The sequence below is a fragment of the Nothobranchius furzeri genome, chromosome 16 (assembly GCF_043380555.1).
Source record: "Nothobranchius furzeri strain GRZ-AD chromosome 16, NfurGRZ-RIMD1, whole genome shotgun sequence".
NCBI lineage: Eukaryota > Metazoa > Chordata > Actinopteri > Cyprinodontiformes > Nothobranchiidae > Nothobranchius > Nothobranchius furzeri.
In genome coordinates, this window is record NC_091756.1 from 62,117,104 (window position 1) to 62,132,457 (window position 15,354).

The 15,354-nt window shown below is 47.1% G+C and overlaps 1 protein-coding gene and 1 pseudogene across 11 annotated transcripts in view; both read left to right on the plus strand.

Annotated features, from left to right (window-relative positions):
- The window catches only part of LOC107373833 (gamma-aminobutyric acid receptor subunit gamma-3), a 95,161-nt gene that overhangs the window by 63,802 nt on the left and 16,005 nt on the right, over positions 1-15,354 (plus strand). For 7 of the 11 annotated variants that reach the window (XR_011516956.1, XR_011516957.1, XR_011516958.1 and 4 more), the window contains 3 exons: positions 4,454-4,591; positions 5,841-5,993; positions 8,347-8,546. Coding sequence is in view for 7 of the 11 variants with exons in the window: in XM_054734177.2 (XP_054590152.2) it covers positions 4,454-4,591; positions 5,841-5,993; positions 8,347-8,546 (491 nt within the window). In the remaining 4 variants the exon portion in view is untranslated. Of the gene's footprint in view, positions 1-4,453; positions 4,592-5,840; positions 6,027-6,219; positions 8,547-15,354 lie in introns of those variants that run through there. The other 4 variants (XR_011516959.1, XM_070545897.1, XM_070545896.1 and 1 more) reach the window with 4 other exon arrangements.
- Positions 13,045-14,950, plus strand: LOC139063506 (histidine ammonia-lyase pseudogene; annotated as a pseudogene).

Sequence of the window (15,354 nt, forward strand, 5' to 3'; positions counted from 1 at the left end):
TCAAAGAGTCGGAGTACCCGGCCCGGAGGGTTACCGGGGTCCCACCCTGGAGCCAGGCCTGGGGTTGGGGCCCGTGAGCGAGCGCCTGGTGGCCGGGCTTTCGCCCATGGGGCCCGGCCGGACCCAGCCCGAACCGGATACATGGGCTCATCCAACTGTGGACCCACCACCCGCAGGAGGAACATGAAGGGTCCGGCGCAGTGTGGATCGGGTGGCAGACCGAGGCGGGAGACTTGGCGGTCTGATCCCCAGACAAGAAAACTGGTTTTTGGGACATGGAGCGTCACCTCGCTGGCGGGGAAGGAGCAGGAGCTTGTGGCAGAGGTTGAGCGGTACCGGCTAGATATAGTCGGACTCACCTTGACACATAGCATTGGCTCTGGAACCCAAGTCCTTGAGAGGGGTTGGACACTCTCCTTTGCTGGAGTTGCTCCGGGTGAGAGGCGGAGGGCTGGGGTTGGCTTTTTGTTAGCCCCAAGACTCTCTGCCTGTGTGTTGGCGTTCACCCCAGGGGGCGAGAGGGTAGCTTCCCTGCGCCTTCAGGCCGGGTAACGGGTCCTGACTGTTGCTTGTGCTTATGGGCCGAATATTAGTTCAGAGTACCCACCCTTTCTGGAGTCCCTGGGACGAGTGCTAGATAGTACTCCATCAGGGGACTCCATTGTCCTGCTGAGGGACGTCAATGCTCACGTGGGCAATGACAGCTTGACCTGGAGGGGTGTGATTGGGAGGAACGGCCCGCCTGATCTGAACTCGAGTGGTGCTTTGTTATTGGACTTCTGTGCAAGCTGCAGTTTGGCCATAACGAACACCATGTTTGAACATAAGGATGCCCATCAGTACACTTGGTACCTGGGCAGCCTAGGTCGCAGGTCGATGATAGACTTTGTAGTCGTATCATCTGACCTGTGGCCGTATGTTTTGGACACCCGAGTGAAGAGAGGAGCGGAGCTGTCAACTGATCACCACCTGGGGGTGAGTTGGATCAGATGGCAGGGAAAGATGCCGCATAGACCTGGCAGACCCAAATGCATAGTGAGGGTCTGCTGGGAACGCCTGGCAGAAGAACCTGTCAAGACGGTCTTCAACTCCCACCTCCGGCAGAGCTTTGACCGAGTCCCGAGAGCAGTGGGGGACATTGACTCCGAGTGGGCCTTGTTCCACTCTGCGATTGTTGAGGCAGCTGTTGCTAGCTGTGGTCGCAAGGTGGCCGGTGCCAGTCGTGGTGGCAAACCCCCGTACCCACTGGTGGACACCAGAGGTCTGTGGAGCTGTCAGGCTGAAAAAGGAGGCCTACAGGGCGTGGCTGGTCTGTGGGTCTCCGGAGGCAGCAGACAGGTACCGGATAGCCAAGCGGGGTGCAGCAGTGGCAGTTGCTGAGGCAAAATCTCGGGCGTGGGAGGAGTTTGGTGAGGCCATGGAGAAAGACTATTGATCGGCGCCAAAGAGGTTCTGGCAAACTGTCCGGCGCCTCAGGAGAGGAAGGCAGCAACTCGCTCACACTGTTTACAGTGGGGATGGGGAGCTGCTGACGTCAACTGGGGCTATAGTCAGACGGTGGAAGGAATACTTTGAGGAGCTCCTCAAGCCCACCTACGCGCATTCCGAGGAGGAGCCAGAGCCGGGAGACCTGGGGATGGACTGTCCAATCTCGGGGGCAGAAGTTGCTGAGGTAGTCATACAACTACACAGCGGCAGAGCACCGGGGGCGGATGAGATTCGTCCTGGGTATCTCAAGGCTATGGATGTTGTAGGGCTGTCGTGGTTGACACGTCTCTGCAACATTGCGTGGTCATCGGGGGCAGTTCCTGTGGAGTGGCAGACCAGGGTGGTGGTTCCCATCTTTAAGAAGGGTGACCTGAGGTTGTGTTCCAACTATAGGGGGATCACACTCCTCAGCCTCCCTGGAAAGGTCTACTCCAAGGTACTGGAGAGGAGGGTCCGATCGATAGTTGAATCTCAGATTGAGGAGGAGCAATGTGGTTTTCGTCCTGGCCGTGGAACTGTGGACCAGCTCTATACCCTTGCAAGGGTGATGGAGGGGGCATGGGAGTTTGCCCAACCAATCCACATGTGTTTTGTGGATTTGGAGAAGGCTTATGACCGTGTCCCCAGGGGCACCCTGTGGGGGACGCTCCAGGAGTATGGGGTGGGTGGCTTTCTGTTAAGGGCCATTCAGTCCCTTTACCAGAGGAGCGTAAGTTTGGTCCGCATAGCCGGTAGTAAGTCGGACCTGTTCCGGGTGAGGGTTGGACTCTGCCAGGGGTGCCCTTTGTTACCGGTTCTGTTCATAACCTTTATGGACAGAATTTCTAGGCGCAGCCGTGGTGTGGAGTGTGTCGAGTTTGGTGGCAGGAGAATCTTGTCTCTGCTTTTTGTGGATGATGTGGTCCTCCTAGCTTCATCCAGCTCTGACCTTCAGCTGTTGCTGGGTAGGTTCGCTGCCGAGTGTGAAGCGGCTGGGATGAGGATCAGCACCTCCAAATCTGAGACCATGGTTCTCGACCGGAAAAGGGTGGCTTGCCAACTCCGGGTCGGGGGAGAGGTCCTACCTCAAGCGGAGGAGTTTAAGTATCTCGGGGCCTTGTTCACGAGTGAGTGTAGGAGGGATCGGGAGATTGACAGGTGGATTGGTTCGGCGTCTGCAGTGATGCGGACGCTGAGCTGATCTGTCGTGGTGAAGAGGGAGCTGAGCCAGAAAGCCAGCCTCTCGATTTACCGGTCGATCTACGTCCCAATCCTCACCTATGGTCATGAGCTTTGGGTAATGACCGAAAGAACGAGATCGCGGATACAAGCGGCCAAAATGAGTTTCCTCCGTAGGGTGGCTGGGCTCAGCCTTAGAGATAGGGTGAGGAGCTCGGACATTCGGGAGGGACTCGGAGTAGAATCGCTGCTCCTCCGGATTGAAAGGAGTCAGTTTAGGTGGTTTGGGCATCTGGTCAGGATGCCTCCTGGACGCCTCCCTGGGGAGGTGTTTCGGGCATGTCCTGCCGGCAGGAGGCCCCCGGGTCGACCCAGGACACGTTGGAGAGGTTACATCTCCAATCTGGTCCGGGAACGCCTTGGGGTCCTGCTGGAGGAGCTGGTGGAGGTGGCCGGGGAGAGGACGGTCTGGAGCTCCCTAGTTGGGATGCTGCCCCCGCGACCCGGACCCGGATAAGCGGAGGAAGACGACGACGTGTTCAACATCCAAGGAATCTTGGGATAGGATGAGCCGCGATGGATACACCAGACATGTCCTTTAAATCAAGGCAAAAGAAGGACGCCTTCAAATTTAGAGAGCTTTGTTGCATTGCTGTGACACAGTTCACCTTCAAATTTAAACACACCCACAGTGTCACACTAATTGCTGCACTGATAGGCTTATGGTGGATGCACTATGATGGTGTGGGTCCACATCTCCTTCACTGGTTAAACTAGGCTTGTCACCATCACAGCCAGTCTCAGAGCATAGAGATGAAGGGAATGCTTGCCCTCACACAGCAAGGTTTATCAGAGACCTCCATAATCTGGCGATGGTATGGGCAACATGACCCTCCTACACTGTAGACCCCATTGAACAGCTCCCTAATAATGTGGTACCATAAAGGGGGAAACCAACAGGCTTTTCAACAGTTTGAGATACATTTACTATACGCAGGCAAAACTGTCACTGACCAAAACCAAATTTCCGTACTTTTTAAAGGTTTAGACTTAAGTCATGCTGTAACCTGTCATCTTCCACAGAACTAGACATAACCTATAGCAAAAATCTAAACCGTATAAACCTGTAACCCTTCCTGATAATTATTACGCTCACATATATGCATTCATAAATGATCATACTTGGGTTTTATGCAAATTACCTTTTTAATATTTCCATTATGGTCTTGCTGTCAGCTCAGTTATAGAGATTTTCTGACAAGCTGTCATTTTCTGAATATTTTCAATTGAATCATAGATTGCTTTTTATTTTATGACATCATTAGCAGCAAATGTGAGTAAATACCAGTGGAATTCATTCATCAGTTATGTTTTTAGTTTGGCTACATACCCTTGCAATTCACGTTTTTTGTCATTTAAATTTCATTACAATAAATTACAGTTAAGCAAGAAAATTTCTTCATTTTTCCAGTAAATATGCTAATGTGTCTGTTAAAGACAGAGGAGTTTGGTAAACACAGTTGTAGAGCTAAGCTATAATCGTCAAACCATCATTAATCTCAGAGGCTCGGTTTGGATTGTGAGAACGTTTGGCCTCACATCAAGATAAATTCATGACATTATTGAGCCAACGCTTTCATTTATTCTACTTCTCTTCTTCCTCTGTCTTCATTTCTGCGTGTCTTTTCATTAGCCGCCTCTATTAGAAGAGAAATGTTGGTCGGAGGGACTTTGGTCTGCCTGAGCAGGATATCCATCTCAGCTCAGTGCCAAGGGTCATAAACACACATGCTCTGTGAAATTACAGATGGATACCCACAAAACGAGATGATTTACAAGTGGAGGAAGAATTCTGTGGAGGCAGCTGACCAGAAGTCCTGGCGTCTGTACCAGTTTGATTTTATGGGCCTGAGAAACACAACAGATATAATAAAGACTACAGCTGGTAAGAACAAAATAACACACACACACGCATCATAAACATGTCCCATATGAAAAGATTAAGCATTTGTATGAAAATGTTTGGATAAATTGTATTTTCTTGTTAAATTGTTGATTATTCCAAAACTTATCAGTCAGACCACAAACAAAAATGAGAATTCTATTGAAAATCTTAGACAATGAATAAAAACAGAAAATAATAAACATTGAATCTGCAGTGGAGTAAATATGGCAGCAAACTGAAATCTTCTTCTACTTCCACTACGAGATTTAACAGAAGTATCGCTCCCTCTTTACCAAACTTCCATTTTCACTGTATGGATGCTAAGAAAGTAAGATAAATGATGATGGGTGTGAAGCAAACCAAAATCTTCTCGGGGGGGGGGGGGGGGGGGGGGGGGCATTCATGTCGGTTCATTTCCTTTGATGTTTTCTGTCTTTTATTTGCACCTGATGCGTTTCGCTGTGGAGCGGGGCGCATCAACTTGTCATCCGGTGACGCACCGATCACTGATGCGGCCGGCGAGCAGCGAGCACTCCGCTGTTTTAGCGGTCGGTAGATCGTTTAGAACTGCAGTTCAAAGGTAACTCATGAGGTGAATATATATGAACCCAGGTAGCAGTTTCTCTTTAGGATTGAGAGGAGATGCAGGAAGATAATAAACAGGCAGGACAGAAAAATAGTCAAATAAAAACAAGTTAGTTTTTGTACCTGGTGGTTGCAACAAACAGACACCACTGAAGGTAATCAGAAGTGAAGAACAGAAAATGAAATAACTATTTTAACGTTTAGATCGGCAGGAACTCCGAGAGGCTGCAGGCGCATCAGTGAGCTTGCGGCCGCTGCGCAGGGGGAGGGGGAGAGGGCTGAAGCAGGGAACAGTATAGATGCAAAATCTACCGTTGTTAAAAGCAATGTGTTTAACTTAGAAAATGTGGGCGCAATTTTAATTACTTGTTAACTTTTTTCTCCAACATTAAGACTGCTGCACAAAAAAATAAATAAATAAACTGCTGCTTGCGTGGGCCCCCTTGTGGCTGTGGGCCCCTGGGCCTGTGCCCAGTTTGCCCGTATTGTAATCCGGCCTTGAAAGTAGGTCACACACAGGTTAGACTTTTTGGTATGCTACTTTTGACCACACAAGCTGTTTTTATTCATTCACAACAAGGAAAATATTCAACTGCTCCTTTAAAATAAATTGATCAGTTGTGTTTGGCCTATTCTGAAAAAAACTTGATGCTTTCATCCACAGGAGACTATGTGGTGATGACGGTATACTTTGACTTGAGTAGGAGAATGGGCTACTTCACCATCCAGACCTACATCCCCTGTATTCTCACAGTGGTCCTCTCTTGGGTGTCTTTCTGGATCAAAAAGGATGCCACTCCTGCCAGAACAGCTTTAGGTACTGTGGCTCTCAACACATTGGTAGATATCGGTGTGTTATCCATCTCTCTGTCCCAGTTTAGACATTTTTATTTGCACATTTTAATTATGTTTTCCTTTAAATTTGCTTTGTCTTAATCTGTGTTTACCAGCACTGATTGTATGTTTCTTTGTCTTTTGAGCCATTCATTGTGCCACTTCTGTTCTGTTATTCCTTTTTGTGTGTGCCCTCTGTCTCTCTGCAGTCCAGTGGAGTTAGTGAAGGTAATTCGCTTTTTCTCTGTTTTTATTTGACCCATTGTTCATGTAGGCACAACAGTTTTTAGGAACAGAACACACAATGATGAACACTGTTTTTGGTGAATGTTGGTTTTTCTTAGTTATTATTGGGGTTAAAAATGCAACACGGTCCTTCAGTCGCTCCTTCCTTTATTACCACATTCTGTTAGGTTGATGGGTTGCCATCCATGATGCTCATTAGTGTTGGGTTGTGTTCATATTTTAATAACAAAAACATCCTCAAAGGTATATGCTATTGCTGTTGCCATAAGCTGTGCGACATGTAAATAAGGGCCTAATGGGGAATGGCCTGTGTTTATATAGAACCTTCCAGGGTTCTACAACTCCCCAAGGTGCTTTACAACATAATTCAAATTCAAATTCAAAAATACTTTATTAATCCCAGAGGGAAATTAACCAGTCATTCACTCGTGCACTCACACATGCAGACGTAATGCATTTTTTATTATTATACATCATAGAAAAGGTGCTCTCAAAATTTTTTTTACATTATATTTGCATTTATAAAACTTTGTTTAGAGAATTGTCTTGTCACCTAAAAGTCTGATAATAAAATCAGTACATCAGTTTTAAAGGCAATTTAATTTTTCTCCTTATCATATAACAGGTTTGTTTTAGGTCCTTGCAGACTAGCTTTCAGTTGAAGAGTCGATTCAAAGCTGTACTTGTAATTTAAATATATGTCTGTGCTGTAATTTAAATATGTGTCTGTTTTCTTTTTGGATCATTCTAATCTTAATGCAGCATTCAGTCATTGGTGGTCTTACTCTTTCTTTCATCCATCATCTCCACTTCAAAAGTTACAGAAATCCCACAATAGAATAGAATAGAATAGAATAGAATAGGATAGAATAGAATAGAATAGAATAGATGGGTGGATGTTAGGTTGGATGCAGACAGGGATATGAGCTCACTATGATGTGAAAATAACGTATACTTTGAGTCAGGTTTTAGCCTTTAACTTTGACAGATACACTTATAGCATCATTTAAATAAAACACATTAATTTTTGTGTATTTATTAACATTTACTGAACATTTTGTGCCTTACATGACACAATATCATTCTTGTTTATCAGCAGAGATAAATGCTTCCAGGTGTTTTACCTGCTGTTCATTCTGTTGTTTAGAGCAAAAACTCTGAATGTGTGTCAGCATCAGCAGACAGTGAGGTCATCACTGTTACAGGCAGAGCGGGTGAGGGAAAAGTGGGAGACGTCTGCCTGAAATAGATGAGGCCAGCTTGTTACCATGGAAACAGCATTGAAACAGTACATTCTATTTTCTTGTCTTGGTTGCATTTTTTTAGCTCATTGATAAAAAAAAACTTGAAGGGGGAAATTAGAAATCAATATCAGAAGGTGTAAAAAATCTCACCATTACTACACTATCAACCTAGCTGATACCAGACTGCATCGATAACCTGCTGCTTACACCCACAAATCAAAGACCCAGTGCCCTTTCTGGACAGTTTTAAACAAAGATAATCTTGTGTTGAGAAATGATGGAGTTATATTCGTTTAGACAAATCTTAATAATAACTTCTTGTATAATCTTGTGCCATTTTACATTTTAGCGCTCAAAGTATGTGCTGTAATCGACTCTCATCTACAAAGGTGAAGTTGCTGCTCATCTGTAAAGAATTGTTGCTGTTTTAGTGTTTTCTAATGTTGAATAGTTTTGGCAGCCATCTTGATTAAAGTTTCTTCAAATGTTAATCAGTTGTAAATGACTAATGATGAAGATGTTGAAATCTTTATTTTGAACTTTAAACAATCAAAAACATTTTTACAGGGCAAAAAACAATAAGAAAAATAGGAAAGTTAATCGAGCCTAAAAAATCGCACGTTCAAAATGATTAAAGATTTCATTCTTCATTAAAACCTGTTGGCTCGTCCCTCAAAAGTCTCATACTGTAAAGAAATGTGGATAATAACTAAATCTCTTAAGTTGGTTATAACATTCTAAGGAAGCCTAAGGAGACCACTAGTTATTAAAGGTTTTGACCATAAGTAGCAGAATAAAACTGAACTTTCAGTGATGCCATAATAAGCTTTTCTTCTGCTCTTTCAGGAATCACTACCGTCCTGACTATGACCACTCTCAGTTCTGTAGCCAGGACGTCATTACCCAGAGTGTCTTACGTCACCGCCATGGACCTTTTTGTCACCGTTTGCTTCCTCTTTGTCTTTGCTGCCCTGATGGAGTATGCAACTTTAAATTATTACTCGTACAGCGTTCGAAGACCCAGCTACATGGAACCCAAAAGACTGGTAAGTAAGCGTGTCGTACTTTTTCTAACAGATCCGTTGAATGTTCTTGAGGCCGTTTGCTTTGATGAAATGAGAGACCTCAGGAGAAAGCAAAGTGTTCTGGGGTTTGCTACAAACGCGTCTGGGATGGTTTATGTTCAACCATAGGCTCATGGTCTTTTCAGAAACACAAAAGCTTTGTTTTAAAGATTGATTGCAGATGCAGGTTTTCCTAAACTTAGAAGTGTTTAATCCTGGTCGTTGATGGTCACTACCCTGGATATTTTAGGTGTTCCTGTGCTCTAACATTGTGATTCTCAGACCTGCACCACGCTTTAGTCACAAATCAGTTCAGTGAGGGTTTGAGAAGATTTCAAGAAACTAAATACATCTGAAAGAATATTAAGCTTTGCATAATATCAATGTTACTAATACAGGAGATAATAAACAACAGACATGAATGTAAATAGATTGTCTCCTTCTCTTTCGGCTTTTCCCTTCAGGGTCAACACCGCAAATCATATTTACTCTGTATTGATAGTGAGCTGTAAATACTCATATTTATTCATTAGTTACAAATAAATGACCATAAGTAGACAAATGGGTCTTAGGTGAAGGGTGAGACAAAGAACGGTTCAGAAGATCTTTCATGGAAGTAAAACCAAAGAGTCGGAGTACCCGGCCCGGAGGGTTACCGGGGTCTCACCCTGGAGCCAGGCCTGGGGTTGGGGCCCGTGAGCCCGTGAGCGAGCGCCTGGTGGCCGGGCTTTCGCCCATGGGGCTCGGCCGGGCCCAGCCCGAACCGGATACATGGACTCATCCAACTATGGACCCACCACCTGCAGGAGGAACATGAAGGGTCCGGTGCAATGTGGATCGGGTGGCAGACCGAGGAGGGAGCCTTGGCGGTCCGATCCCCGGACAAGGAAAGTGGAACTTCACCTCGCTGGCGGGGAAGGAGCAGGAGCTTGTGGCAGAGGTTGAGCGGTACCGGCTAGATATAGTTGGACTCACCTCACCCCAGTGATTCGTGGAGGATGGCTGCTTATACTTAGCCAGGATTCTCTGGAGGTTTCTTCCTGTTAAAAGGGAGTTTTCCTCTCCACTGTCGCTGCATGCTTGCTTAGTATGAGGATTGCATTAAGTCACTGACACTAGTCAGTGACTTGATGCAATTTGCTGGGTACCTTATATAGGAAACATTATTTCTGATTGATTTAATGAACTGACCTGAATTGGAATGTTTATTATGTGAAGTGCCTTGAGACGACTCTTGTCATGATTTGGCGCTTTATAAATAAACTTGAATTGAATTCAATTGAATTGAACATAGCATTGGCTCTGGAACCCAAGTCCTTGAGAGGGGTTGGACACTCTCCTTTGCTGGAGTTGCTCCGGGTGAGAGGCGGAGGGCTGGGGTTGGCTTTTTGCTAGCCCCAATACTCTCTGCCTGTGTGTTGGGGTTTACTCCGGGGGACGAGAGGGTAGCTTCCCTGCGCCTTCAGGTCGGGGAACGGGTCCTGACTGTTGTTTGTGCTTATGGGCCAAACATCTGTTCAGATTACCCACCCTTTCTGGAGTCCCTGGGACGAGTGCTAGATAGTGCTCCATCAGGGGACTCCATTGTCCTGCTGGGGGACTTCAATGCTCACGTGGGCAATGACAGCATGACGTGGAGGGGTGTGATTGGGAGGAACGGCCCGCCTGATCTGAACTCGAGTGGTGTTTCATTATTGGACTTCTGTGCAAGCCGCAGTTTGGTCATAACGAACACCATGTTTGAACATAAGGATACCCATCGGTACACTTGGTACCAGGGCAGCCTAGGTCGCAGGTCGATGATGGACTTTGTAGTTGTATCATCTGACCTGCGGCCGTATGTTTTGGACACCCGAGTGAAGAGAGGGGCGGAGCTGTCAACTGATCACCACCTGGTGGTGAGTTGGACCAGATGGCAGGGGAAGATGCCGTGTAGACCTGGCAGACCCAAATGCATAGTGAGGGTCTGCTGGGAACGCCTGGCAGAAGAACCTGTCAAGACAATCTTCAACTCCCACCTCCGGCAGAGCTTTGACCACATCCCGAGAGCAGTGGGGGACATTCTCTCCGAGTGGGCCTTGTTCCACTCTGTGATTGTTAAGGCGGCTGTTGCTAGCTGTGGTCGTAAGGTGGCCGGTGCCAGTCGTGGTGGCAACCCCCGTACCCGCTGGTGGACACCAGAGGTTCGAGGAGCCATCAGGCTGAAGAAGGAGGCCTACAGGGCGTGGCTGGTCTGTGGGTCTCCGGAGGCAGCAGACAGGTACCGGATAGCCAAGCGGGGTGCAGCAGTGGCAGTTGCCGAGGCAAAATCTTGGGCGTGGGAGGAGTTTGGTGAGGCCATGGAGAAAGACTATCGATCGGCTCCAAAGAGGTTCTGGCAAACTGTGCGGTGCCTCAGGAGAGGAAGGCAGCAACTCACTCACACCATTTACAGTGGGGATAGGGAGCTGCTGACGTCAACTGGGGCTATAGTCGGGCGGTGGAAGGAATACTTTGAGGAACTTCTCAATCCCACCTATGTCTATTCCGAGGAGGAACCAAAGCCGGGAGACTTGGGGATGGACTGTCCAATCTCGGGGGCAGAAGTTGCTGAGGTAGTCAAACAACTACACAGCGGCGGAGCACCGGGGGTGGATGAGATTTGTCCTGGGTATCTCAAGGCTATGGATGTTGTAGGGCTGTCGTGGCTGACACGTCTCTGCAACATTGCGTGGTCATCGGGGGCAGTTCCTGTGGAGTGGCAGACCGGGATGGTGGTCCCCATCTTTAAGAAGGGTGACCTGAGGGTGTGTTCCAACTATAGGGGTATCACACTCCTCAGCCTCCCTGGAAAGGTCTACTCCAAGGTACTGGAGAGGAGGGTCAGATCGATAGTTGAATCTCAGATTGAGGAGGAGCGATGTGGTTTTCGTCCTGGCCGTGGAACTGTGGACCAGCTCTATACCCTTGCAAGGGTGATGGAGGGGGCATGGGAGTTTGCCCAACCAATCCACATGTGTTTTGTGGATTTGGAGAAGGCTTATGACCGTGTCCCCAGGGGCACCCTGTGGGGGACGCTCCAGGATGGCGGGTGGCTTTCTGTTAAGGGCTATTACGTCCCCAGCTCTCTAGGAGAGATGAGGAGGGGAGTAATAAAATTAGTGTGTGGGTAAATAATAACAAATTGCTGTGTCGCTTAAAAAACCAAGGATTTTATTACAAAACAAAGGGATATTTACAAAGAACCTAAAACCGTACTATATACAAAACCGATGAGCTATATACAAAAGGGAGAAAACGAAAAGCGCCTCCCCAGAATGGGGTGGGAGGGAAACCGAGAATAATAAATATATAACTGCTCAAAATTGGAGATCCTAAATCAAAAGTCCAAAGCCGGTCCGAGGTCAAAATAGCCAAACGATCTAATCTAATTCCAATGTGAAAACCGAGTCAAATACCAAAGGCGAGCAAACAAGCTTTATCAAAACGAATGAGGAGAAGAGAATAGTGCCAACTCCTAGGAGTTCACACTACCCTGAACCTTCTCGATGACTGAGGGCAGGAGAGCAGCTTTCAACAGCTTTCTAGTAATTACCACTGATTACAGACAGCTGGGCAGTAGGAGACGGGCGAGGCAGAAGCCACTGGGGCCATCTTGTGGCCAAAAGGGGCACGGCACGTAACAAGGCCATTCAGTCCCTTTACCAGAGGAGCGTGAGTTTGGTCCGCATAGCCGGTAGTGTCGGACCTGTTCCCGGTGAGGGTTGGACTCCGCCAGGGCTGCCATTTTCACCGATTCTGTTCATTACCTTTATCGACCCCCATAAAAATCCATTTATAATTTACTTTTTGAACATAATTCAGATCTGTAGCACCCAGGTGTCATGGCCACCTTGAAAATCTGGCAAACTCAGTCATTACAATAAGCAATTGTTGCTTAGCTATACTTTATTCTCACACTCACGGGAAGGTAAGTTGCTTTCTCTTCATGTCTCCACAGAGTCACACATGCTGCAATAAAAGTACAACTGATCTTGATCCTGTCTGCAGCAGAAAATGAAAAGCAGAGCTGAAGCAGGCAGCAACACTTTAAATAATAGAAAATTACCCACAGTGCCTCATTCTGTGGGTAAAAAGTGGCAGACTCTCCTGCTCTGAAACTTCACCCTCTGAGTCATGCATTGACCAAAGCCACAATTAGGAGTTTCAATTGGAGGCTCAGATTTGTCCCAGGTGTGAGTTGTTTCTGTGTATTTGGTTGTCTGTCTTCTTAGTTTTTATGTGTCTATGATGGACTGGCAACTTGTCATGGTTGTCCCTCGCCTCTCACCCGATGACTGTTGGGCATCAGCTCCTCTTGACCTTACTGATGAAAAAGCTGCTGGGTTTGCCATTTAGAAGTGAGTTTCCATTTTAACCCTAACCTATAAATAATTACCATCTTACTCATTATAAAAAGCTGATTGAAGGTTTCACTGCTTCTGAGCTCTGCCGACACGCCATGCCTCATTTCATCATCCACATGGGAGATGAGTGGCTGGCAGGATACCCCAACATGATCCAGTGGCTCAGACAGGAGGTGCTGATAAGATACATCAAGAACAAACCTGACAAGGGCAGCATCAAGCTGGCTAGGAAAACGTGGTTCATTGTCTGCAGGTGCCAGGATTCCAAATTGTTGGATGCACTGGAGGACAATGACTTAGTCCAGCTTGCAATGGCAGGAGGCACCATGTCTCCTGACTTCCTCCCATGTGAGCCTGGAGTTTCTAACATAACAGCTGCATACACAGAACCTATAATTCATTAGCCATAGAATCAGAATCAGAATGAATTTCATTGCCAGCGCTCTTTTCAGAGCGTAGGAACTTGACTCCATAGTACAACCTGACCAAGGTTACACACACACACATATAGACAAGACAGATACAGGCAGACCATGGGAGCAGCCATGACGGCGCTCCTTTGTAGATGAGTAAGGGAATACATGAGGGAAGTTCAGGGAGGGAGAAAAAAGGCATTAACAGGGTTACACCAGCAGGGTGTAGCACTCCAATGCAAAAAAAAAACCACCCGACATGTAAGCAACAAACGTCACAGTTCACAACATGAGACCCGGTAGGTAGGGGGGAGGGGCTGGGATCCTGGTTTCCTCAGCGGGGGCGGCCGGTGTGGCGCTCAACCAGCTGGCTCCGCAGGTGGGAGGGAGGCCATGGGGAAGCACAGAGAGCAGTGAGTCCTTTAGCTTGATGACCTCGGTGGAGACCACAATCTGAAGGCGGGGAGGGGGGGGGGGGGGGTGGATAGAGATTCACCGCATTTGTCTGCATTCCTTCCAGCGTGGGAGTTTTGCATGCAACTCCAAGGCTGCTTTTGGCGTCAGATTCGATAACAGAACTTTGTTTGGGTCAGACAGAGATAATTTTTCCTCTCTGCCTTAAGTCTGTATTGGTCATTCCAGTCCTCCAGTGAAGCCAATTCAGTGATTAAACATCTCCACACCGTCCGGTGACCCTTTCCGAGATGTTATCAATCCTGCGCGCTAACACCGGTAACGCAGCTAAGACATTGTCCAGCTTGCGATTCACCTCGAGCAACATCTATAGATTTCAACAGTCTATCCTCAGATCGGGTTCCGTTAGGAAGACAACTCTGCAAGATAAATTGGATCTTAGAGGCAAAGAGAAAAGTTGAACTTTTGTGCAGGAAAGAATCATCACAGGTTTTGGAAAATCTGCCCAAATTGTCACTCCTGACAGCAACCTCAAGAAGGAACAGGAAAATGTTATGTATTTGCTCTCACCAGGTTTGGGAAACCAACTGAGCCCTGAGAGGACACGCATGTTGCTTGCTTTAAAAGGATCGATGTTTTAGCCGAAGGGCACGGTGGGATTTCTTTTTAAAGGTGTCTTGCTATGATCCTGGCCTTCAACTCTTCCTGCCTTTCCTTTGTTCCACAGAAGGGAACACACCTGACCCTGGGGCTAAGGGGAGAGGGTAAAATGTGGTCTCCAAAATGCAGATTGGCAAATGTTAAATAAGTCCTGGAGGCTCCTGAACTAAAGCCAGTGTCAATGGTTAACGGGACCCAGACAATCATCTCTTTGGGAGTGGATGCAGAGCAGAGAAGCTCAGGGTATCACTCGCCAGAAAGACATTATTGCAACTCTTACCCAGGAGGTCTTTGAAGGGAACCACTAAGGTTTTTGACTGTGATAGCCATGCTTTCCTCCTGGACAAATAGAGGTTACTCAACACTTCTGGACTCGGATCACCATCCATCTCAGATTGGAGAGAGACATAGGTTCTGTGACAGAGTCCTAACCCTACACTCTGCTGCGCTGTTCTTGAGTTCATTTCAAATGAAATTTCACCATAACATTTTGCCAAGGACATCATCAGAGTAGAAATCAACACCGCTACTGACAATAGGTAGAATGAAGAGAGACCCGTTCAAGGGGGAATTTCCACGGTGAACCTCCAGCAAAGGCTCCACGAGTTGGTTTCCATCGTTGACGGGTTGTGTAAACCTTCCCCGAGCACGCTGCTTGTCTTCCTCCTCAGCCTCAACTCAGGCTTCGTAATCGCTCACTGCACTGCTGCTGCTTTAGTTTCAGAAAATGAAGTTTTGTTCCACCTTCCGTATTTTCACGACCATGAGGCGCACCTAAATGTCTTAAATTTTCTCCAAAATGTACGCCGCGCCCTATGGTGCGGTGCGCCTATTGTGTTGTTGTGAGACGCGAACATAGTAGAAGACAAGGGGCGTGGCGGGAACGTGCGGACGTGAGAGAAGACAGGCCTGTGGATC